The sequence below is a fragment of the Eumetopias jubatus genome, unplaced genomic scaffold (genome assembly GCF_037043125.1).
Source record: "Eumetopias jubatus isolate StellerSeaLion01/CBP00866 unplaced genomic scaffold, mEumJub1_p1.0 scaffold_3, whole genome shotgun sequence".
Taxonomy (NCBI): domain Eukaryota; kingdom Metazoa; phylum Chordata; class Mammalia; order Carnivora; family Otariidae; genus Eumetopias; species Eumetopias jubatus.
In genome coordinates, this window is record NW_028274809.1 from 1260952 (window position 1) to 1285640 (window position 24689).

The 24689-nt window shown below is 45.5% G+C and overlaps 2 protein-coding genes across 5 annotated transcripts in view; one reads left to right on the forward strand and one right to left on the reverse strand.

The window, feature by feature from the left end:
- SEPTIN2 (septin 2) overlaps positions 1–14640 on the reverse strand; it is a 33961-nt gene extending 19321 nt beyond the window's left edge. The window contains exons 1-3 of one of the 2 annotated variants that reach the window (XM_088021453.1): positions 14390–14640; positions 6574–6603; positions 5838–5958 (exon numbers count right to left, since the gene is read on the reverse strand). In XM_088021453.1, the coding sequence (XP_087877579.1) occupies positions 5838–5958; positions 6574–6582 (130 nt within the window). In that variant the 5' untranslated portion in view covers positions 6583–6603; positions 14390–14640. Of the gene's footprint in view, positions 1–5837; positions 5959–6573; positions 6604–14033; positions 14103–14389 lie in introns of those variants that run through there. The other variant, XM_028105127.2, reaches the window with a different exon arrangement.
- Positions 14310–24689, forward strand: part of HDLBP (high density lipoprotein binding protein) — a 70324-nt gene continuing 59944 nt past the window's right edge. Inside the window, exon 1 of one of the 3 annotated variants that reach the window (XM_028105122.1) lies at positions 14310–14430. The gene's annotated coding sequence lies outside the window, so the exon portion shown is untranslated. Of the gene's footprint in view, positions 14431–14825; positions 14892–23322; positions 23435–24689 lie in introns of those variants that run through there. The other 2 variants (XM_028105124.2, XM_088021452.1) reach the window with 2 other exon arrangements.

Consider the following 24689-nt stretch of genomic DNA (forward strand, 5'->3'; position numbering starts at 1 on the left):
TACCCTCCTGCTGGACCCCTGTATTATGTCCAGTCCGGGCTACTGCAGGAGGAGTCGCTATAAACATCCATAAACCTTCTCTGTGGACAGGCCATCATTGCTCCTGGGTGACTGTGAAGGATGGGAACCATCAAGTTACATGGTAAGCATGTAACTGTGAAGAAAGCACTAAACTGGTTTCCAAAGTGGTTGCATCACTTTTTATTGTCAACAGCCGTTAGGAGAGCTGCAGTTGTCTGTATCCTTGCTCACACTTGGACTGCCAGACTTCGAAAATTTCAGCCATTCCAGGGAGTGTGTGGGGGCATCCTGTGGGTCAGTGTGCATTTCTTCCTGATGACCAAGGAGGATGCTGTGTGTCCTGGCCATTCAGTATCTCCTATGAAATATGTTTCAATCCTGTGGCCCTTTTTGTAACTGGGGAATGTGTCTTCTTCCTGAACTATACGAGCTTATGTTCTGGATACAAGTCCTATGTCGCATGTGGTGCTGTGAACGCTTTCTCAGTTTATGGCCTCTTTTTTTGTCAGTATCTTCTGAAGAACGTAAATTTTTTACGAAGCACAACTTACTTATTTTGTGATTAATGTTCTTCACGTCCTAAGCAATCTGCTTACTCCAACGTCAAGAAAATGTTCTTCTAGACTTCTTATAGCTGTACAGTTAGTGAACTGTGGTGTGCAGTGTGAAGGAGGGGTTCACGGTCCCTGTCTGCCACACGACCACCTATTTGTTATAGCACTATCTGCAAAATGACCAACCTTCTCCCCTTTGCATCACCTTGGCACCTTTGTCAAAAATCAGCTGACCAGGGCACCTGGGTGGCTCAGTCGGTTAAGCGTCTGCCTCCAGCTCAGGTCATGATCCTGGAGTCCTGAGATCGAGTCCCACATTGGGCTCCCTGCTCAGCAGGAGTCTGCTTCTCCCTCTGCCCCTCCCCCCTCTCATGCTCTCTCTGTAATAAATAAATAAAATCTTAAAAAAATAAAAGTGTGTTGTCGTGTCTAAAGTCTAAAATAAAAAGAACCAGCTGACCATGTATATGTGAGTCTACTTTGGGCTGTTATTCTCTTCGGTAGATTTGAATGTCTACCCTTACCACACTTCGCAGTTCTTGTTGGTACGTCTCAAAATCAGAGTAAAAGTCCTCTACACGCTTCTGTCTATTCTAGGTCCTCTGCACTTATGTTTACACTTCAGAATCAGATTGTTCATTTCTATTTTAAAAAAGCCTGGTGTGACTTTGGCATTGTGCTGACTCTACGGATCACTCTGGGGGCAGAAGGGCACCATCCCGGGCACGCCCAGCACGCCAGCAGCTCTCACAGCTTACTTGGCCTTCTCTCTCTCAGCCAAGTCACCACGTTGTCAGTGTAGGTCATGCACACATTCTGCTAAGTTACCCTCAGCAGTGCGCATTTCTTGTATTATGGTAAGTGGCACCGTCTTTTGAAATGTTTTTTTTACTATTGTTTTTGATAGTCTTTTCAAGGTCATTTTAAAATTTTCTGTTGGTAATCCACAGAAATCAAGTTATTTTTGTATACTGATCAGAACCTGCAATCTTTTTTTTTTTAAAGATTTTATTTATTTATTTGACAGAGAGAGACACAGCGAGAGAGGGAACACAAGCAGGGAAAGTGGGGGAGGGAGAAGCAGGCTTCTGCTGAGCAGGGAGCCCAATGTGGGACTCAATCCCAGGACTGTGGGACAATGACCTGAGCTGAAGGCAGACGCTTAACGACTGAGCCACCCAGGCGCCCAGAACCTGCAATCTTGATAAAATTGACTTATTAGACCTAGTAGTTTTGGGATTCCTTAAGAGTTTTTAACATACACAAGTCATTTCACTTGTAATTAAGAATGTTTTAGTTTCTTTCCTCATGAGAAAGAATAACACTAACTATAGATTTTCAGTATATACCCTTAATCAAATTGAGAAAACTTTTTACTTCTAGCTTACTAATTTAAAAAATCTTTAATGGGTTTTGAATTGTTACAACTACATGTTTTAGATGACATTTCCCCTTTAGAACCATGGGGACTGATTTTCCCATGTTAAACCACATGCTCCTGAGATAAACCCCATTTGTTAGGATATATAGTCACCTTTGCCATAACATGAGCCTTGAAGGTGAGAATTTGTTCCAACACAACTGGTATGTTAGGGAACAATTCCAATGTAATATAAACTTTACATCTCTTTATGTGTGATTTCACTGCTGACAAACTAGGTGAACACAGAAAACCACACCCAGTAGAATCAAGCCATGAAAGAATACTCTCAACTTGCTACCAGCTAGCAGTAGCCTCGGTTCAATGGGTACTGTGGGCCATACCCACTTACCTCCTGGGCACAGCTTCCCATCCGTCTTCACACAGCCCTCCTTCCACCATTTCCTGACGCCCCTTTTGACAAACTTCAGGGACTCCTCAAACCATAGTGCCTATATTTGGTATCGGATGGTATTTCAACCAATTAACATGTAAAAACCATTTTGATTGCATTCCTCACTCTCTTCCAAATGTGCCACTGAATCAGGTTTTGAATCTTGTGCCCCTATTTTCTCCAGAAGCCTACAGTTTCAAGTGCGTAACATGGTGACCCTTGAGGAGCACGTGTACGTTGTGTGGCAGCAGGAGTGCCGGTGTTAATCAGCACTTTCCTGTGCTGCTGGACCTGCCAAAACTTCCTTGAGATGTTTGTGTCTATGCTCATGAAGTTGGTCCGCACTTTTCTCATTACTGACTGATTCCAGGGTCATGCTGGCCTAATAATACTCTCGCCATGAAGACTAGCTTTGGGGGGCACCCGGGGGGCTCAGTCGTTAAGCGTCTGCCTTCGGCTCAGGTCACAATCTCAGGGTCCTGGGATCGAGCCCCACATGGGGCTCCCTGCTCCACGGGAAGCCTGCTTCTCCCTCTCCCTCTGCTCCTGCCCCTTGCTAGTGCTCTGTCAAATAAATAAATAAAATCTTAAAAAAAAGAATAGCGGAGCACCTGGGTGGCTCAGTCGGTTAAGCGGCTGCCATCAGCTCAGGTCATAATCCCAGGGTCCTGGGATCGGGCCCCGCATTGGGCTCCCTGCTCAGCGGGGAGCCTGCTTCTCCCTCTCCCTGTGCCTGCCTCTCTGCCTACTTGCTCTCTCTCTGTTATCTCTCTGCCAAATAAATAAATAAAAATCTTAAAAAAAAAAGAAAAGAATAGCTTTGGTGAATGTTCCACATGCACTTGAAAAGAATGTATTACTTTACAGTTTCTCAGCACAGTGCTCTCAACGTCAATTAGGTCATATTGTTTGACTGTTATTTTAATATTCTGTAACATTACTGATTTTCTGTTTCATAAATTACCAAGCAGAATGTTTAAAACCCACTCTTACAAATCTATCTTTTTCCTGATTCTTCACCGTGCCTTATGGAGCTCTGTTATTAAGTGCACATACAGTTAAGATGTTTTTTGAACTGCCCCCTGCATCTTTCTGATACATATTTCTTTATCTCTGGGAACATCCAGATAGTAGACCTAAAGTCCACTCTGTCTGGTATTAATACGGCTGCTTCAGGTTTCTCTTGGCTGGGCTCTGTGTGAGGGTTTTCCATTCCGGTCGTTCAGGCTCACCCTGCCTGTTTCTGACCTGTCACGGTCACGGCTGTGGCCCTTCTGCCAGGTGCTGCCCCCTCCCCACCTGTCTCATCTCTTTTTTTTCCTGCCCTCTTTTGGATTAAGCAGGCTTTTGTGTTCTATTTTATCAAACCTATTTCCTTTTAGTCAAACCCTTGTTTTACTTTTCTGGTGGCTGCGCCAGAGTTGACACCAGGCAATGTTAACTTAGCAGCCCTCCCTTATGGAATATTCCATCAGGTCAACGTATTACAGTAGCTCTTCTACACACCCTCCCGTGCTTTGCTACTCTGGTGCACCGTACTCCAGTGTCATACATTATTAACTTCGTTTTAAAGGCAATTATCATCGAAAGAAATGAAAAACCAAGGAAAGTGTTTTGTATTTACCAACACACTTGCCCTTTCCAATGCTCTACCTTTTCTGTTAACCTGAAAAACCCCATTTAATAATCTTTCTTCTGGTGCAGGTCTGACGGTGATAAATTCTCAGTTTTTATCTAAAAATGTTTATATTTCGGGGCGCCTGGGTGGCTCAGTTGTTAAGCGTCTGCCTTTAGCTCAGGTCATGCTCCCAGGGTCCTGGGATCAAACCCCGCATAGGGCTCCCTGCTCAGCGGGAAGCCTGCTTCTCCCTCTCCCACTCCCCCTGCTTGTGTTCCCTCTCTCGCTGTGTCTCTCTCTGTCAAATAAATAAAATCTTAAAAAAAAAAAAAGTTCATATTTCATTTTTTTAAGTCTCCATCAGAATTCCAGGCTGATGGTTTTATTCTTTCAGTACTTTAAACTGTCATTTCCTATGGCGTATGTTATTCCTAAGTCAGTGCTCCTTCTTCCCTTCCATCCTCTGCATGCATTGTGCTTATTTCCCACCACCCACTGCCTTCCTCCTAAGATTTTTCTGTTTATCACTGCTTTTCACCAACTGTGTATTGTGTGCCCTGGTGTGCTTTTCTTTATATTTATTCTACTTGGTGTCTGGATACTTTCTATCGGCCTTTTCTCTTCTGCGGTATATAATTTGCTGTTAGGTCCGTTAGAAAAATTTCCATCTCACTGTAATTTTTTTTTTTTTAAATCTCTAGTTCTTTCTCTTTAGTTCTTTTTGGTTATCTTCCTTATTACGTTGATGTTTTCCTTTAGGTACCAAGGGCATATTTAAAATAATAAAAGTTCTTGTTCCCCAATTCCATCATCTTTGTCATTTCTGAATCTGTTTCTGTTGCCTGATTTCTCTCCTGGTATATGCTACATTGTTTTGTTTCTTTGCATAAACAATAACTTTTTTTTGGATGCTAGCAATTTTAAATGTTACACTGTAAACTGGATTTTGACATCCTTCCTTAATGAATGATGGCTTTTATCCTGACAAGTAGCTTATTTGTCAATCAGCTTGATCCTTCAGGGCTTGTTTATAACTTTGTTAGGGAAGGTGGAGAACAGATTACACACAGCTACTCGCAGGTCTCAGCTCCTTGCCCTGGGGGACTTCTCTGTAAAGCTGCTGGAGAATCCTCCCAACACAGCAGCTGGCATCTCCCAGCATGAGTGATTAAGAGAAGATGGGGGCAAGCTGCAATCTCTTTTATGACCCCGTCTCAAAGTCACACACCTCCGTTTCTGCCCTACTGGATACATGTGTAAGCCCTACTCAGTGTGGGAGGGGGTAGAAAGTATCACAAACACCAGGAGGCAAGGGTCACTTGGGCCATTTTGGAGGCTCACTGGCACTTTCACCACAGACAAACGAGGAAATGACAGAAATATTAGAATTTTACACTTCAGGGGCGCCTGGGTGGCTCAGTCGTTAAGCGTCTGCCTTCGGCTCAGGTCATGATCCCAGGGTCCTGGGATCGAGCCCACATCGGGCTCCTTGCTCTGCAGGGAAGCCTCCTTCTCCCTCTCCCACTCCCCCTGCTTGTGTTCCCTCTCTCACTCTGTCTCCCTCTGTTAAATAAATAAATAAAATCTTAAAAAAAAAAAAAGAATTTTACTCTTCAACAAAATATTCTAAAGAATTTTTTTTCAAATTCCCAGTTATTTGATTCTGACAATAGTGCTCGCTTCGGCAGCACATATACTAAAATTGGAATGATTCTGACAATAAAGAAATTTTCCCTTTGATTTTACAGGTCACACTATTATACCCTAAAGGTTGGGAAAGGAAGATATCCACATATTTAATAAGCTTGAAGGTATAAGTTAATTTCTTACCGACCACCATTAGTGTGAACTCAAAACCTTTTTTCACTGATTTTCGGTGAACTTGATTGGGAAGATTTGCAAATCCAACATAGCCAGGAGTTTCTGGATTTATAAACTGAGTTGGTTGTTGCTAAAATAAGATTTTACAAAAAAGGATAAATATCTTACAAGTTGCTTTTAAGATATCATCAAACCTGTGACAAAAGTATTATTAGTTCTCACAAGTTAAAAAATATATATCCACTTTCAAAAAGTAAAAATTAGTATGATGATTATGCATCAGATAGTAACGAATACCCAAACACTCAAAAATAAAAAGAAAATAATAATCTTGCAATTTTAACAAGTTCTGCTTTTCTCAGCATGCCTTTTAGAACGAATTTATTTCAGGGCTCTGTGGTAATTTGCAAGAGCTGATACAAGCCAATTTATCAACTGTAAGAGCCCTATAAATTTCATGATGATAAATTATTCAAATTTTAAATTATTATTTGATTGGTCTGCTGGGAATGATGTAAAGGAGGATAAATGGATTGTTACTGATGTATTTAGAAATAAGAAATTGGAAATCTGATAAAAGAAAGCTCTAGGCTTTCAAAATGTCAATTAAATTACAACTGTCTCAATGAATCAAATATATCAGTTGTATTAAAAATGAGTCATATAAGTCTTGACTATAAACAGCTTAAAAACACAAAGCAGTTTCTTCTTATACTGTAGAGACATGAGAATTGAGATCTCTTACCTTAGACATCTTCAGTGAAGTTTTCTTGATCTGTTAAAAAAAAAAAAGTACACATGTTTGTATATATACACACACATTTGATCTAGCATGAATTGATGTGTAGACTTACACATAAAGCATAAACAGCTTCTGTTTCACTTGTCAATTGCATCGAATTACAAAAATGAGATTATCTCATTATAAATTAGATATAAAAAATTAGGTCAATTAAATCAACCATATATACCTATGTATACATACAAACATTCCATATTTCCAGTAACATCCAAACTTTCTTTAGTACTGATTATATGCTAAGCACCAGGGACACAATCGGAGAAAAAGAAATTCTCATGACCTCTGGAATTATGATTTCATGGGTAAAAGATAGTCTTGGAGGAACAATCTAGGTTTCTCTGAAACCTGTCTACAAGGAAAGAGTGCTTGTAGAGTACTATCTGCTACTGAAGGTTCCTTAAGATCCTGAGAACTAGTTTTTGACAATCGGGCACACAGAGCAACATTTATAAGTAAAGGAAAAAGGACTGAAGACACTGGAGTGCTTGAGGAGTGTAACAAAGGTTTTAGAGACATTCGGAATTTTAATATGAATTTTAAAAGGCTTGAAAGTTTGGGGAACACAGAGTCTACTGGGTAATCTTTGGTAACAAAGTCAAGAGATACAAATGCAGTCAGACTTGATTCCCTCTGGAGCTTAGAAACTTATTAGGAAGTTTCTTTCCTCCCCATCGCCCAAACCTTAACATTCCCCCAAACTGCACACCTGTTTCCCTTCTGAATGTAAATGTTCCCAACCACCTCTGAAGAATGAGGCTCTTGCACCCCCATGCACGGTTTGGTTAACTAAGGCTGACAGCAGTAGGATTTGTATTATTTCAGAGAAGACAAGCATTATAGTCTTGGTTCTCCTTCTAGTAGCCCATTGGAAGTCTTACTCTCTCCTATCCGGCGGGAACAAGAAGGGAGGCAGAAGAGAGCTGTGAACTCACGTGCAGTCTGTAAACTGCTTGTTGCTACCACCATGACTGAGAAAGGAGTGTCTGGTAAGGCCTGGGCTAAAAGGGAGGGCCACCGACTGAGGAGGTGTGGAAGCTCCAAGCGTAGGTGGGGAATTAAGGCAAACGTAAAGGAAAGTAGGACTGTTAGACAAAAACAGAGGCAGGAGATGAATTCTGAAGAACCTTTTGGCAAGGAAAGGAATACAGTGGATCCTGGAAAAAGACTGGAGAACAGAGGTCCTAAACGTGAGGACTCTGAGAGCAAGATGATAGTGACCACATCTCCCTGCCTCCAAGAAGAGCTAAATAGGCAAGCTGCAGGAGGGGGAAGGCAATAATTTGAACCAAAAAAAATAGCACCACTAGAATAAAGATGCAAATACACTTTTTTAAAAGAAATAAAACTGGGGGCGCCTGGGTGGCTCAGTCAGTGAAGCGTCTGCCTTCGGCTCAGGTCATGATCTCAGGGTCCTGGGCTGGAGCCTACATCAGGCTCCTGGCTCAGCAGGGAGTCTGCTTCTCCCTCTCCCTGACCTCCTCGCTCATGCTCTCTCTCTCTCCCCCTCTCAAATAAATAAATAAAATCTTAAAAAGAAAAGAAACAAAACTTATTGGACCTAAAACCCATGATTTTCAAACTGAGACTTTGGTAGCTCAATTGACTCCAAAAGATAGTCTTGGAGGAACAATATAGGCCATTTACCTCGTTAATAATAAGAGCTCTCATTAAGCGAAGAAAGGACAATAATAGAAGAACATTTTCCTTAGAAGAACAAAGATCAGAGTCCACACATTAACCAACTACCTGGAGTGAATTAAGGTCTCTTGGCTAGAAGGGACGTCCTAGGAAAATTCTATTAATAATATAGGATTAGTATTAAACCACCTCACCAAAACCTAAGAGTTGGTGGCAAGAGATAGCACAGAAGTAAAACATTCCAAAGGGAGGGCTGAGGGGTCATATGGAATATAGGTGGTCCTGGCAGCAGAAGGAGCAGACATCTCTTTTTCAAGTATAGAGATTAACTGTGACTATAAAAGGTAACCATTAAAAAAAAGAAAGACAGCAAACTTCCAAATTAAGAGACAGATAGAAAATAGCAACTTGATCAAGTCAGCAAAATTATGGAAAGGAAACAAGAGGAAAAATAATAAAATCAATCATTAAGTGGACGGATATGCTTAAAACAAAGTAACAAAAGTGCTGAAAACAAAAGGACAGAGGCTAAAAGACACCCGGCCGGCCAGACACAAAGGAGGTAGGGCAGACAGCAGTATCAGTCCAGCTGAGATTCAAGGTAAAAATGTGACCCTGAGAAAAGGAACTACTTATAGGGAGATTAACATTCCTAAACTTGCACACACAGATCAGTACAGCAGATAAATACATAAAGCAAAGACTAGGAAAAATGTCAGGTAAACTTGATAAAAATACAAATCACGTGCAAGACTTTAATAGCATCTCTCAGAATTACAGATTCAGTAAACAGTATGAGCAAGGGAAGAGGGTTGTGTAATGCAACCAATAGATAAGAATTAAGACACACAGAATCTTGAATTAATAAAGAAAAGCAATTAAAGAAAAAGATCATGTAACTACTATAAAAAATTTAAGCAAATTTCAAAATATAGTTTTACAAATGATGTTTTCAACTTGTGATCTGTTAAATCTGCGGGGGGGGGGGAGATAAAATATAACTCCCAATTATTTGGAACACTCCTGGATATCCCTTGGATCAATGAGGGTAACAAAAGCAAAACCACAAGCTATCTAGAAAGCAACGGAAAGAAGACAAAAGCAGATCTATGGGACACAATAAAAGCTTCATAGACTCTGACGAGAATTTGGGTTTTAGATATTTTCATTAAAGAATACTGAAGATAAAAAAATTTGGCTCTCACATTATTGAGAAATGAAATAAGTCAATTGAAGGATAAATAGATCCAAAAGCTAGTTCTTGGAAACAAATTCCTCACAAGTCCCATTAAGGGGGGAAAAAAGCAAATATAGAAAAGAAGGTATAAACACAGACTCAGGAGACTGTGTGTGTCAAGATGGCCACAGATTTGAAAATCTGGAAGAAATGGATGATTTCCTAGACACTGTAAATTACCAAAATGGAACCAAGAACTGGAAAACCTGACGAGAACAAATACCACTGAACAGCTGAATAAAATCTACCAATGAAGAAGGGACCAAGACCAGACAGAATTTGAGCTGCCTTCCATCCAACCCTGAACAGATACCCATGTCACTTAAGCCAGTACAGAAAAAGGGAAAGCACTCCAGTTTATTTTATGAAGAAACTACAACTTTTAACAACAAACTCAGAGAGAGACCTAAGAAAGCTGGCTAGATAGTGGTATGTCAATCTCACTCATGAATATAAACGGCAAAAATTCTCAATGAAATATTTGTTAGCAATTAGGTTCCAGAAATGTACCAAAAACATCTATCTACATAAAGCCATTACAACAAATTAAGGAAGATAATCCTATATGAATGCTGATGAAACATGATAAAATTAGCAACCACCTCTAATAAGAACACTAAGGAAACTGCTTAAATATAACCCAGGGTATTCCCAAACACCAATGGCAAATGCTATTCTCTCAATAATGGAATACTAAGTCTATTTAAATTACAATCACTAATTAGGCAGGGATGCCCATTACTACTATAATTATTTTAAAACACTTATTCTCTGGTTGTCTCATTTTTTTGGTTGTTGATCTGAATTAAGATCCAAACAAGATCTTCATATTGCAGTCTCACCATGAAATTCAGTCAAAACAAAATGAAAAAAATACAAAAGCTTTTTCACTGTTAAGACTGAATACACAGAAAACACAAATGGTTCAGTTAAAAAATAATTCTAGGGGCGCCAGGGTGGCTGAGTCAGTCGAGCCTCCGACTCTTGATTTCGGTTCAGGTCATGATCTCCGGGTAGTGGGATCAAGCCCTACTTCTGGCTCTGTGCTCAGCGGAGAGTCTGCGCAAGATTCTCTCTGCCCCTCCCCCCACTCAAATAAATCAATCTTTAGAAAAAATTCTAGAATAAGGTAATTTAGTAAGGTGGCTGGATACAAGCCAGATACAAGATAACTCCTTTCCGTACTAGTAATGAATATAAAGTAATGGAAATAGGGGTGAAATGTCATTTACAACAGAAACAGAAAGCAACCAAGCATGTAGGAACAAATTTAGAAAAAACAGGCCCTAGTGAATCAAATCATTTTTATTTCTCCCAAATTAGTATATAAACATGGTCCAACCCTAGATGGAATCCTAACGCGGGTTTTCTCTTAAAGGGGATAAAGTGACCTTCAAGTTCACATGGAAGAATAAAGGAGTGGGCACTTTGCCTTGGAAGCTATCACATGTATCTTATTTCAAACCAACCCAATAGGACATAGGACTGTCATGAAGGTCTCTCCTGAACATCCACAGACTTGCTTCTCCTCAGTGAACCCTGGGCCCCTGCCTGGGTTCTGACCAACTTCATCTGAGCACCCTGAGAATGCTGTGCCTCGAGCCCACCTGTGTTCACCTTATTCTGTTAAGCAGGACTTGAGGATGTTCCGTAGGAGGGAAAGGGAGCTTTCATTGCTCCCTATCAGTTTCCTGCTGGAAGGGTCAGGGAGACCTATCCGGATGCACACATGTAGGAAAATGGAGAATACCGTTATCGGAACAGGCTATGAATTTTTTTTTTTTAAGATTTTATTTATTTGTTTGACAGAAAGAGACAGAGAGAGAGGGAACACAAGCAGGGGGAGTGGGAGAGGGAGAAGCAGGCATCCGACGTAGTGGGGAGCCCGATGTGGGGCTTGATCCCAGGACCCTGGAATCAGAGCGGAAGGCAATGCTTAAAGGCAGACGCTTAACGACTGAGTCACCCAGGCGTCCCCAAGCTATGAATTCTTTAATTTAGCAAGTTTTTCTTGCAATATGCTATTTCTTTCATATTCAGTTTTCCTAAAATATAATTTGGATCTACTATGATTTTCTAACAATAGAAGTTATTAGCTAATGTAAAATGAAAATCGCAAGAGGAACGTGGAACTTTTGAAGCACCCGGTTTTTAGTGTAAAAGCCTTGATCAAACAACACAGGATGCCAAGCACTGTGATTAATTTAAACCACGACCGCAGACCATTTGGATCCCCCTAACTCAATGTAGTCAAATAAAAATTTTATTCTTTCCTGTTGTGCTCATCATAGATACTAGCAATTGTTTAAACATTAGTCTTTACTTGAACATGGCTTCCTTCTTCCACCGAGCAATACTCCCATCCCAATTCACATAAAACAAAGCAGCTTTCCCCAAACAAAAGATGAAAAACAGATGAGTAAAACTAGATTCTTGGCAATACATATAAATTTATTTTGCTAGTGGTATTTACACTAGTGGATTGCCCCTAGCTACCAATCATAGACATGTTATTCTTCTATTTACATACGTTTCCCCCCCCACACACAAAATGACCCTGCTGTGTAAGACCCCAAATGTCCATAATCCCTTATCCAGAGCTCTTGAGATATTTGGCATTCAGATTCTTTGGATTTGAGGAAGGTACATACACTACACAACACAACCTCCTCAATGGCTACCTGGGAAGCACACCCCACAATCAAATGTATTTTCTATAGTGACATATATGACCATTAGAACAAAATGGTATAAATAGAGAATATAAAATGGCTTCAACCCAATTCTGCTACCGAATGAGTTCTGAAGTCCCCTTCTCTCTCTTCTTTTTCAGCAGTTTCTGTCTTCGGATATAAAAAGGAGTTGGGTATAAAAGGGGACCTGAGGGGCGCCTGGGTGGCTCAGTCGTTAAGTGTCGGCCCTGGGCTCAGGTCATGCTCCCGGGGTCCTGGGATCAGGCCCCGCATCGGGCTCCCTGCTCGGCGGGAAGCCTGCTTCTCCCTCTCCCGCTCCCCCTGCTTGTGTTCCCTCTCTCACTGTCTCTGTCAAATAAATAAAATCTTTAAAAAAATAAAAGGGGGGACCTGAATCACATTTACAAATGATGACAGAGGGCAGTCTCAGCCCCTCCCCTCCTCCCATTTCCCTAGGTCACCCTGCTAGCTCAAAAGCAGTCAATGCAAATCTGATCAGATTGAGAAGCCCTCGTTCTTTACCCGAGGGTGCTGTGCCTGGTGACAGATCAAAGTGGAAAATGGGAAAAAGTCTCAGGATCGACTTCACAGCTGAGATGATTACTGCCAAGATTTGACAGAGCAGTACACATTGTGAGTTAGGGTACTGGGTAGTACAAAGAAAGCCTGAGTGGGAGCTACCAAAACCGAAAATAATGAACCTCAAATTACAAACACTAGGAAACAGCTTTTGGGACCTCTACACTGCACTGTATCTCTTATTAGGATAGCAAGGTTGTTTCGGAACATTAAATTTATCTCGAGGTACCACGACTGGGGTTGTTAAAGAACCTTAGAGAACCTGTGCGCTGATCACTGCGCTAGACAACGGGTAAGGGTGACAAGACTCACACATCTCTTCCCCCTCAAAAGACTTCACAATCTAGGAGACAGCTACCAGAGGGAACAGTTAGGGCCGACATCAGGCGCACCCCCAATCCAGCCAGAGGAAATCTATTCTGGGCCGAATCCTGAACAACAGAGGAGGGACCAGACAAGAAAATACAGAGAAGGTGGGGAGGTAACTGGGCTTCACACAGAAAGAAGGGTTTGGGCCAAGACCAAAGGTGACAAAGACCCAGCAGTGCGAACTGCAAGTTGAATTCTACGTGCGGACGGACGAAGGGCAGACAAGCTGGGGTGGTACTGACAAAAATGAGGCCAAAAAGGGAAAAGGCGGCCAGATCTTGTGGGTCCTGCGGCCACCGGGCGGGGGCTTTACTGAGCGAAGGTGGCCACAGGTCGGCTTCACGTCAGGCCTTCAGGGGAGCGGTGGCCCCCCCACCCTTCCGGACTCGGCCATGCACAGGGCAGGGGCCGCCGCCGCCGCCGCCTCTCCCCTGCCTCGTCTGCGGCCGGGAGGAGCCTGGGAACCTAGCTAGACGGCAAGGGCTTGTTAGGGCGACTATCGATCGGCCAAAGAAAGGCCGCGGGTGGGACGGCTCAGGTCGGGGCAACGTCGGGACGCCCCACAGGCCGCAACCTGGGCTTTCCCCCCCCAGCCACGACCGCCAGCGCACGGTGGGCGCCCCAGGCCCAGCACCGGACTGTCCCTCGTCGTTCGCACGGGCACGGCGGGGGGTCACTCGGGTTCTCTCGGCACACGTCCCGCCGTGAGGGCCCGGGGAGGGCCGGGAACCCCGGGCCTGCCGCCCCTCCCCCACACCAAGCAAGCCTCCCAGCCGCCCACCCCCGGAGCCGGCCGACCGCCCGCCGCGGGCGGACCCCCGTCTCTTCTGCGTCAGTGCGCAGCTCGCGCTCCCCGCGACGCCGGGGACTCACGGCGAGGAACTCACCGCCGACCAGCCGAGGAACAGGCGTCTACCGACCGCGCCGCGGACCCGCCCAGTGCCCGACGTCCGCTCGCGCCCCGCCCTGCCCCGCCCCGTGCGCGGACGGCGTCATCACGTCGATCCGCCCCCTTGCCAACGCTTTCCTCGCCCTGGCGCGACCTGGCCTTCCTCCCCTCCCCCATTCGCCGGCTTCCGAGTGCGCAAGCGCAGTCTCGTCCGCGTTTTCCGCCTCTGCGCAGGCGCCGTGCCCCTCCCACGGCGGTTGGCCATATAGAGGCTGGGGGTGGGGGGGAGGTCAAGCGTAGCCTCTTCTCCTTTACCAAGATGGCGGCTTGTCCCTGTTTCGCCACAGTTCCTACCTTATGAGCTTGGTTTCCTTACGCTGATAAGAGTGGAACAGGTAACGTGAGTTTTGCTTTGTGCGTACGTAGAGTGGGATGAAGTGCGTTTCTTTACCAGGAGCTAAGTGGCCGCTGAGGAGAAGAGAGGCGGGCGGGGGTAGGACAGGTCACGGTAAGAGTGCGGAGCGACCACGGGCCGGGAGCCTCCGCCTCCGGTCCTCTCCTCCAGGAAGATGGCGGCAGCACCGAGCTGCGAGAGCTGGAGCCGGGCTCTGGAGGGTCCGGCGAGCGGCCGAGCGGGGCTGCTCTAGCCCCGGGCCGCCGTCATCTCGATGGTGAGGGGGCTTCGTCTCCATTGGCCGCCGCGGGTCACGTGAGCCGTCGGCCCTGGGCGCGGACCAGCGAGTTGGGCGGCCGTCCCCGGGGACGTGGCCGTGGTGCGCCCGGGCTGGGGCCTGCGCCCCAGGGGAGGGCGGGGCGGGCGCGGCCCCTCGCCGTCTCCTTGCGGGCCGGTCGCGAGGTGAGACCCGGGGAGCGTCCCCGAGCCCGTCGCGGCGACCTGGCTCGGGGACGGGCGCGGGGCTGCGCCGGCCCGGGCGTCCTTTCTCCCTCCCGGCGGCCTGCAGATCCCCGCAGCGGCGCGCTGGCACATGCCGTCGTGCGGGGAGCGTTTGTGGAAGAGCCCTCGCTGAACGTAAACTCAGTTTCCAAGACTCTGATGGGCGAGGGCATCGTGTGGGGAGCCCTGGGGGGCCCCGAGAGGGCGTTGGAAGAGTGGCTAGGTCTTCGGGGCACCCGCCTCGGCAAGTGGGAGGGTTTGGGTCCCCTGCAAGTCCACAGACAAAACCTCCTGTGTGTTGTTCCCTGGGCCCTGCTTGAGGGCGCACAGGTGAGTGGACGTCCCGGTGGCTTGCAGCCCGCCTCAGGTCGGTCGGTCGGTCACTGGGCCCGCAGGGATTACGGTAGGCCACGTCGCGATTCGGATTTTGTCGGCCGCCGCTGGCCGGGCTTCACCGCAGAATAAGCTTGAGGTCGGGCTGTGGAGTCAGACCTGGGGTTGGAGACAGACGCAAACCTAGTGCTTAGGCTTAGGGTTTGATGCCTTCGACCAAGAGGCGCCCCCGAGCTAACCTCATTGAGTACGTTTGGAAGCAGCGTTGTAAAGTAGTCGAAGAGGTGTTTGGTGAAGAATGGGTCCGGTCATTGGAACTCCCAGTCCTCTGGGTCTGAAACACCAACCGTCGACCGACCTTGAGACTTGTAGGCTAGGAGAAGACGGAGCGCACCCTTCAAGTCTTGAGGGACAGCATTTGAAAGCCAGTTAAATTCTTGTCAGTGAGGATTAAACCTTCCTGTAACTTCCAGTAGCTCTGCGTGCCGGGCACTGTTGGTGGGCTCACCTCTTTTTCTCTGATCGAGTTGACCTCAGCCGCGTGGATGTACAGTGAGGGTAAGGAGAGCACTCCTGAGGCGCCGTCCGCCCACCTCCTGGGCACCTCCGGGGCCGGCCCCAGCCCGGTCTCCGCCACAGCACCCTGCCCCTGGGCCAGGCTGACATTCCCAAGCCTGGTGGGAGAATGTCTTCTTGAACCGCCAAGTTGGGTGTTTTTCCTTTGGTTTTCTTGTTTGGGGCTTCTGAATGACTTTGGCCTCACGACTTCACTTCTTCAGCAGCTCAGTTCAGAAACATTTATTGGGAATTGTGTGCCAGACACTCTTAAGGATTCTAGGGATGGAAAGGTAAGGAGGATGTAGACGTTTTTTCTTTTCCTTAAGCAGCTTACGGTCTAGTATGGGGGATTCACTCCTCAAATAATTAGATTACAGTGTTTTGAGCGCAGCGGTGGGAATATGTACAAAGTATGGAGATAGGGAGGAGGTGCTAATTACCTGTTGTAAAGTTTTTACAAAGAATGCGGTTCTTGAACTGGATTTAGCGGATGAGTAAGGGTTTTTACCAGAATGGGGTGCTCTAAACAGGAGGACTAGCTTATGCCAAGGGGATGCGTGACAGCCGTAGTTGGTGACACAAATGGGCAAGAAGTTGAGAATTTGGTATACTGCTAACATCTTAAATGGTGGAGGGCTTCGCTCAGGCCCTGTTCTGAAGGCCTTCATGCCCTTCCGTCAGTCCTGTCTAGGATGCTCTAACTTGGACAGGGTTTCAAGTGATTACACTGTCCACCTGGATGACTTATGAGCATTAGTCACAAGTGGATGAGATAGATTCTCCATTAATGCTTCCCAACCAAAACTTGTTTATTTACTAAAAGTGTCTGAGCAGAGAACACACTTCTTGAAGTACCAAGTGGTACTTACATCTGATGAGGCCTGTTCAGCATACCTCCATCCCGGCAGGGCTAGTGATCATAGGAAGCCTTTTTCCCTTTCCTGTTAAGAAATAACTAAGCTCCTGGAGGAAACAGCACACAACTGAGTTCTTAGTTGTCAAGCTACAGTGGCAAGAGGTCCAGCATGCATACTGAAAAGTTTTTGGCCAAGTGGAAAAATAGCCAGAGAGCATCAGTGTGTCAAAATGCCTTTTCCCTTAAGTTATGAAAGCAACATAACACTCAACATTTGGAAAACAAACTCTTTTCATCTCTGTGACATTTTAAAAATTGATTACACAAGTTATTTTGTGCTCAAGTAATTGTTTTTTTGTTTGTTTTGTATTTCTAAAGTCAGACATTTTAGAAGTGATATCCCTAGTAGGCTGTTTTACCAGGCATCCTAAAGTTCCTCAAATACTGCTGGAGACCAGCCAGACCTGTTGTCCCAGACCTGTCTGGGCATCATGTTGTGTTAGTCATCTTGATGCTTGCCATTAATTTAATAACAATACATTGACCATGTGTACTCTCCCTTAATACGTTTTATTGGCATTCATTTGAATTTTTAAATTGAAAATTTTGCTTCAAGTCAAGGTTATATCTTCAAGTAGTTTTTTAAAGGGGTAATATATGTAGAAAGGCTTGTAAGGAGACACTGAATTTCCTTCCCCAGTCATGTTTCCTCTCCTGCAGAGCACACATGTCCACCTCTTTGCCTCCAGCGCTAAACGGCACATGTGCTCTCCTGCTGCTTCCTCGCTTTCCTCCCTTGTTGTACGCCCTGTCTCCTCACTTTGACTCTGAGAATGGATGTGAAGTTTCTAGCTTTCTTTTACCACTCTGCCTTCCCCGCGCAAATACATGGCTGCCTAAAGCATGTGCACCTGTAGTTTGGTTACTCTAGTATTTAGTGTTCATGTTATGGCTCCATAGTGCTGTTCACAGCTAGGCAAATGGTGTGACGGGATTACTTTTCCTTTCCTGCATCAGGTTTTGTTTTCCCTGAAGTTCTTGTGAGTCTTGTTTTTTGTTTCGTTTTTTGTGTATTTGTCACTAAAATTCAACCCCAAATTCACCAGTTGCCTAAATCTCTTTTGAAGAAATGGAGTCTTTTTTATCTAATGAAATTCAGTATTTTGTTAATCTCCTCTGGAATACATATCCCCTAGGCTCCCACCTGCTGGATTCTTCCTGCAGATCCCACTGCCCCCTTGTGTCAGGTCCTTGGTTTCCTGGAACCCATGTCTCCCTCTCTCTTGACTTATTACCCCTTATTGTGATGGAGTGCTTCCTTAAGGAGTTGCCTGGGGACAGATGCGGGTAGATAAAGTTTTGAGAACACGTATGTCTGAAAGTGCTTTATTTCTACCCATGTGTCTGAGTGAGAGTTAGACACCATTTTGCTCAGACTTCTGTCTTCAGGGTCATTGTTGAAGACTTCATGCGTTCTGATTCTTCAGCCTATATATGTGGCTATTTCTTCTCTGAAGCTTAAAGGACTTTTCTCCCTGCAATTCCAAAACACCCAGTGCAGTGATGTCCCTTGGAGGCTGTTTTCATCCAGTGTCTTGCCTACTCTTGAGGCCCCTTTATTTAGAAACTCCTGTTCTTTGATGCTGGTCATTTTTCTTGATTTGTTGCTTTGATTTCTTTCCATTCACTTTCTCTATGTAGAATTCAACTGTCGGACCTTCTGGATGGACACTCTGATTCTGCGTAGGTTGTCCGTTTTCTTTCTGGAAGATGTTGTTAACGTTGTTCTGGCTGAGCTGTTGAGTTGTTCTCCGTGTCCCTAAGAGTGTGCTCTTGCTCTGTTCCAGCCTTCTCACATCCTGGCTTTGTTTCATAGCTCTTGTGCCTCTCCTTATCTCTCTGAGGATGTTCCTGAGTTTTCAGGTTTTCTTTCCCTGAGGTCATGGTTTGCTTCAGGCTTTTTGTTTGTTTGGGATTTTGGCTTTCATGTCAAAGTTTTTCTGTGCTATCTGGTGATATTTTCCCACCTGCTCAAATGTCAGTAGTTGGGGCTTGCCAACTGTGGTTTTCACTGCAGATGTACCTGCCTTGGCCGTTTCCTAAGGCACCCTGTCAGCTTCTTACTGTTTCTCAGATTCTCCACAAAAATATCTTCCAGGCTCTTGCCTGTGTCTAGGGGGCCAAATGAGGAAGAAGACTACAATTTTAGCAATATCTATGGACAGACTTAGTCCACTGTCTTCAGAGTGGTGTCTCACCCTCCGTTGTAATGGGTGTCCCCGGTCCAAAGATTCTGTTTCTCTTTCCAGGGGAAAAAAAACACAGCCTTTGACCAGGGTGTGAAAGGCACAAAACAAAAAATGTCCTTTTATAATAGTATTTTCTCCCCACTTTTCTTTTTTTTTTTTTTAAGATTTTATTTATTTATTTGAGAGAGAGAGAATGAGAGAGCACGAGAGAGAAGAGGGTCAGAGGGAGAAGCAGACTCCCCGCTGAGCAGGGAGCCCGATGCGGGGCTCGATCCCGGGACCCCAGGATCATGACCTGAGCCGAAGGCAGTCGCTTAACCAACTGAGCCACCCAGGCACCCTTCTCCCCACTTTTCTTTCTGAGTGCCCACCAGCTGTGTTATTTTTAGCTTACAACGTGAATTTCACCTAAATTTGTAATTCTTCTGTTCTTTGCTAGTCCTTTGTAGCCCAGGTGTGGATTTTGCTTTGTCTTACACGTGTGCTGAAATGCCCTCATAGAAAAGAAGAGGTGAATAGGTCAGTCTTCATGGTCAAGAAATTTGGGGGCAGCTGGGTGGCTCAGTTGGTTAAGTGTCTGCCTTCAGCTCAGGTCATCATCCCAGCGTCCTGGAATTGAGCCCCACAATGTCAGGTTCCCTGCTCAGCTGGCAGCCTGTTTCTCCCTTCCTCCCCCTCCACCATGCTCTCTTACTCTCTCTCTCTCTCTAATAATTAAATAAAATCTTAAAAAAAAAAAAAAACCTTGGAAAGACAGCCATGATGCATTTTAAATGGAATTAAGTGTAGCAAGTGGTGAAACAGTGCATATAACATGATCCTGTTTTTATTTAAACCATGGACTAATATATCTAAGAAAAACCCTTGGATGAAACCATTTTGGAAATATTCTTGGGGGAAGAATCAGGAGGGATTGCCACTTTTTATATTGTTTTTGTTGTAGTTGTGTTTTACAGTATTTTTATGCTGAAAGTCCTATTTCTTGGTAGACTGCCACTGCAGCAGGCTTGCTACAGTGTTAGTAAAACCAGTATTCCTGTAGCCTTCACAGCCCCTTCCCATCCCACCCACACTGTGTCATGGGCGGGGGTCTTCCCAGGAATATGAGCTGTGCCCTGAGGCCCCACCGCAGGGAGAGCAGGCCTCACCTGGAGCAAGGAGAGGCAAGAGCCAACGTTTAGTTAGCAAGGGCCGTTGAGCTATCAGTATGAATGTTTTACAGGTTAAGTGTTTTCTGAAAACACTCTCAGGTTTTCCTTTTATTTGTATGAAGTGCTATCTTTAGACATTCCTGAAGGTGGACCTTGTGGGACATGCAGCGCTGTTTGTCCCTTAGGATAGACCACCAGGCATCGGTTCATTCTGCCAGACCAGACAAAGGGTCGAGATGCTGGTACAGGAGAGAAGGTGGTCCTCGTTGGACTGGGAATCAGGAGACCTGGACTTCAGTTTGGGGCCTATTAATCAGCCTTGTGACTCAGGGTGTTTCTTGACCTGTAGGACTTTATCTCCTTCCTTTTAAAGATAAGAAAGCTGAATCTCTGAGGTTTTGCTGTTACTGTTTTTACTCCTTTGATAGCACAGAACACTTGGTCAACTCAGTTTATCAGAAAATTGAGTTTTCAAGTTTGGAAGGATGGCACCTGGAGCTGATAGTCACTCATATAGCCTCCCATTTTGTGATCCATTTCAAGGATGCACAAGTGATATGAAAAGCTTTGCCTAGTAAAGCTATTTTTTTATTTTTATTTTTTTTATTAGAGTGAGAGAGCACAAGCAGGGGGAGTGGCAGAGGGAGAGGGAGAAGCAGGCTCCCCACTGAGCAGAGAGCCCGACGTGGGGCTCGATCCCAGGACCCTGGGATCACGACCTGAGCCGAAGGCAGATGCTTTACTGACTGAGCCACCCAGGTGCTCTTGTGTAGTAAAGCTTTTATTCATTGATTCCCATGCAATTCCCATGCCCTTTATTTCCAGTAACTGTTCAACCAGGCGATTTTGCCCCCCAGAGAACATCTGGTGGTGTGTGGAGACAGTTTTGGTTGTCATGACTCAGGGGTGCTACTGGCATCTAATGGTTAGAGGCCAGAGGTGCTCTGCATCCTCTGGTGCCCAGGAGAGCCCATGAAAAGAATTGTCTGATTCAAAAGGTCAGCAGTGCTGAGGTTGAGAAGCCCTGCTTTGCAGGGTCAGTCCTTAAAAGGGTTCTGGGATGTGGCTGTAACAGGCTCCATTTTTCAGTTGAGGAGAGTAGAGACTGGTTGGGTGAAGCTTCTTGCAGGAGTGGCTGATTTTGGGCTGTGTTGCCTGCACTGTTGGGGTCCTCATGTCACAGATACCAAGGAGGGTGGTGGTAATAGAATTTCCTCACGGAGCTGCTGCTCTGCAGTCTCTGGTGAAGCCGTGCGTATAAGCTCACGTGATCCTTACGGTGATACCACCGTTGATTTCAGTTCTTTCTTACGGGCAGGAGACTGAGCATGACCAAGATCTGTAATGATTTTATCCTTATCTTTGTCTTCAGTTTTAGAAGTTTCACATGTTGACAAATTTACCTAGCGGTTCATCTGTGTCTCTAGGGCCGCTCTAAAGCTTGGGGTCAGGAAGGCAATATGTCCACAGAGTCTTTCCTGAGTTTTTCCAAGAGTGGGGCCAACCAAACTTTTGGAGCGAGATAGATATTCTACTGAAATAAATACTAAAATAAATACTAAAATTGTCCTGCATCCTTTAGAATTTTGAATCTCTTTCCTTGGTTCGATCATCAAGTATTTATTTTTCACCAAGTACATATCCATCAGTAAATTTCAGGTAAGGAAGAGAACAAATTAAAGTCCCGGCCCTAAAGTCAACAAGCATGCAGGGCCCATCTCTGCAGTAACCTGCAGACAGCTGCTGTCAGTCCATCTGTGGCTGCCCTAAGGGATCAGCTTTCTTCTCAGGACTCCTACTGGACTGGTGTTTCCATCGTCCTATCACAGCAGCCCAGCACCACCATCTCCCTGATGTCATCTGGTGGACCCTGCAGGTCTCGTGGAGTAAGTCCTCTCTTGGTGTTACCTGCTCCATCCCCATCTGGATTACAGGATGAGCCATGGATAGGCTGTTGCTTGTTTTGGACCTCTGTAGTGCGGCAGAGTAAGGTGGTCATGGCAGATATATTTTGAGGGAATGAACAGGCAGGACAGTGTTGATTACTAAAATGGGAGTATTCTGGGACTTTTGGTGAACTACAACGGGCTGCTGAATCCAGAACAGCTTTCTAGACTCAGGGATATGCTGGACATAGTAATAAGCCAGTCCAGTGGTCAGATCTCAACGAGTCGCTCTTGTGTTCTTCAGCCAACCGAGGAGCACAGCACAGCATTTAGGGGCCAGCTGCTATTTGGCCCAGTATTCTGGCATAAAGCTGCCTCCTTGTGCTTGTTTTCTATACTGTGTCCCCTTTATTAGCATTCAGTCCTTTGTATGATCTTCTCACATGTTGCCTTAGGTGTGTGGATTGAGCTGGAGACCACGTTTATGAAGCGAGTGGTAATTCCTGGCCTTGCTGTGCTGGGTGAGAGCGACCTCACGAATGCTACTCGGCTCTCTCACCACTCACAAGCAGGACACACTGTCTTCCGAGCAGTAGGCTTCATGATGCAGTGCAGGCTGGACCAGTGCTACTTTAGGTTTCTTTCTGGAGAGGGGAAATAACTTCAGCCAGGTGCATTCAGGTGTTCTCATCTCTGCCGTGGAAACTATTGTGCTCTTCGAGGAGGTTCTACGCTATGAACTTGCTGGTGTTAGGCCTGCATGTCACCAGGCCTGGGCGGCCACAGTTAAATAAATGCAACCGGGAGGGAGGGCACTGTGAGCCAAAAATCTTTCTGACTCTACTGAGGGTCAGGCACAGGAGGGCATGGTGGCTGAGTTCCCCTGATCCCTGGTTTGGAGGCATCCTGCAAACCTCTGGGTGTGTGTGTTTCCTGGGGGAGGGAACATAGTCTTTTCGCAAGTGCCTTGATGGCAGCAACCTGCATGGCAACCGCTCCCAGCCTACCAGGAGGTTTACATCTGGAGGCTCTGGGGAGAGCTGGACTCCTAAAGAGGTTGCCACAACAAATAGCCGTAGGGGAAATGGCGAGGCTAGAGAGAACATCCTTATCCCCAAAAGGACCAGACTCCTTAGAACAGGTAAAGGTGCAAGGGAGAAAGGAAACAACAATAGACGTGTAGAATTAGAAGAAATAATTTTGGAAAGGGGTTGTGTATTTGGCTTTGTTTTGCTGTTTTTATTTATTTTTATTTTTTGAAAGATTTTATTTATTTGAGAGGGAGAGAATGAGAGACAGAGAGCACGAGAGGGAAGAAGGTCAGAGGGAGAAGCAGACTCCCCGCTGAGCAGGGAGCCCGATGCGGGACTCCATCCCGGGACTCCAGGATCATGACCTGAGCTGAAGGCAGTCGCTTAACCAACTGAGCCACCCAGGCGCCCTGTTTCGCTGTTTTAAAATTTTGGCTGAGGTGAGTGACTCGTGGCAAAGTGTTTCTGCTTCTCAGGGCTCCCTCAATAGAAAATGTGTGGTTTCTGATTCCTCGTTATATAGAGTTGAAAACTTTTGGACCTCTCCTTAACTCTTTCTTTAGAAATTAAAAAAGAAAAAGTGAAAATAAGAGGAATGGATGGCCCTATGTGAACTTTTCCACCTTTCTGTTCTGACAGTCGTGAACCATGTTACTTGATGGTGCCCGTAACTCACAGACGGCCCTGGAGTGTGTCTGAGGGGGACTTTCAAGTTCACCTTTCTCTCACTTTGCGTCCTTCATGGTGGAGATAGTGTGCTACCTCCTGGGCGCCACATATCAGATGATGACACGTGTGGGCATTTGCCAGCTGTTGTGGACAAACTCAGATACATGTGTTGCTCTTCATTTCACTTTTATGTGATATGCTTTCTAATTTTATTAGTACTTAGCTCATTTGAAAATATCTTTCAAATGGAATTGTGAATTATATGTACTGTTTTGACTTTTTTTGATAAGTAGAAGATTAGATGGGTGGTCCTATAGTACTGGCCTCCAGAAGTGTGTGTGAGAATAATTTGAGGAATACATTTTTTTTTTTTTTGAAACAAGGCTTCTGTTTTGATACATTTGCTTATGCTTGGAGCTGACTCGCCAGCCCACGAGACCAAAGTTCTGGGACCAAAGTTCTGGGTAGCGTTCATTGCCCGCCACGGCAGTGAGCTCAGCGGTGCTGCCAGGCTGCCGGTGCACAGGGCCCCCTTGGCTCCCAGCGCTCAGTGTGGCGGTGTCTGGGACATGCAGACAGGAGCCAGCTGCAGCCAGGGGGACCCATTGGGCTTGGTGCTGTCAGGGTCCGTCCTTGGTTTATACAGGTGCTGGAGATGATCACCATGTCCCCTTGAGACTGGTAAGTGCAATTTTTCTCTGGAAGATTGGGCAAACAGAGAAAAAGATGGTGTTACTTGGGGAGTGTCAACAGTTGATCTGTAAAAGCATGGGTTGGCTCTCCTTTGACCAGAAAGGTCTTTCCTAATGTCGGTCTCACCTTCTTGTCCTTGGTTGGCTGGGGCTTTGGGTTCCTTCCACTGCTGAGGATGCTGCTGAGCCAGAGACAGTGTGTAACCAACCTCCAGCCCTTCCATTTCTTTCGAATGTGGACTTGGTTTCAGATTGTGCTGGTAGTTTTAGGACTAAATCTTCAAGGAGGAAATGGCCTGTGAAGGACTCAGTGGTAACAGGTGGGGCTTTCTCT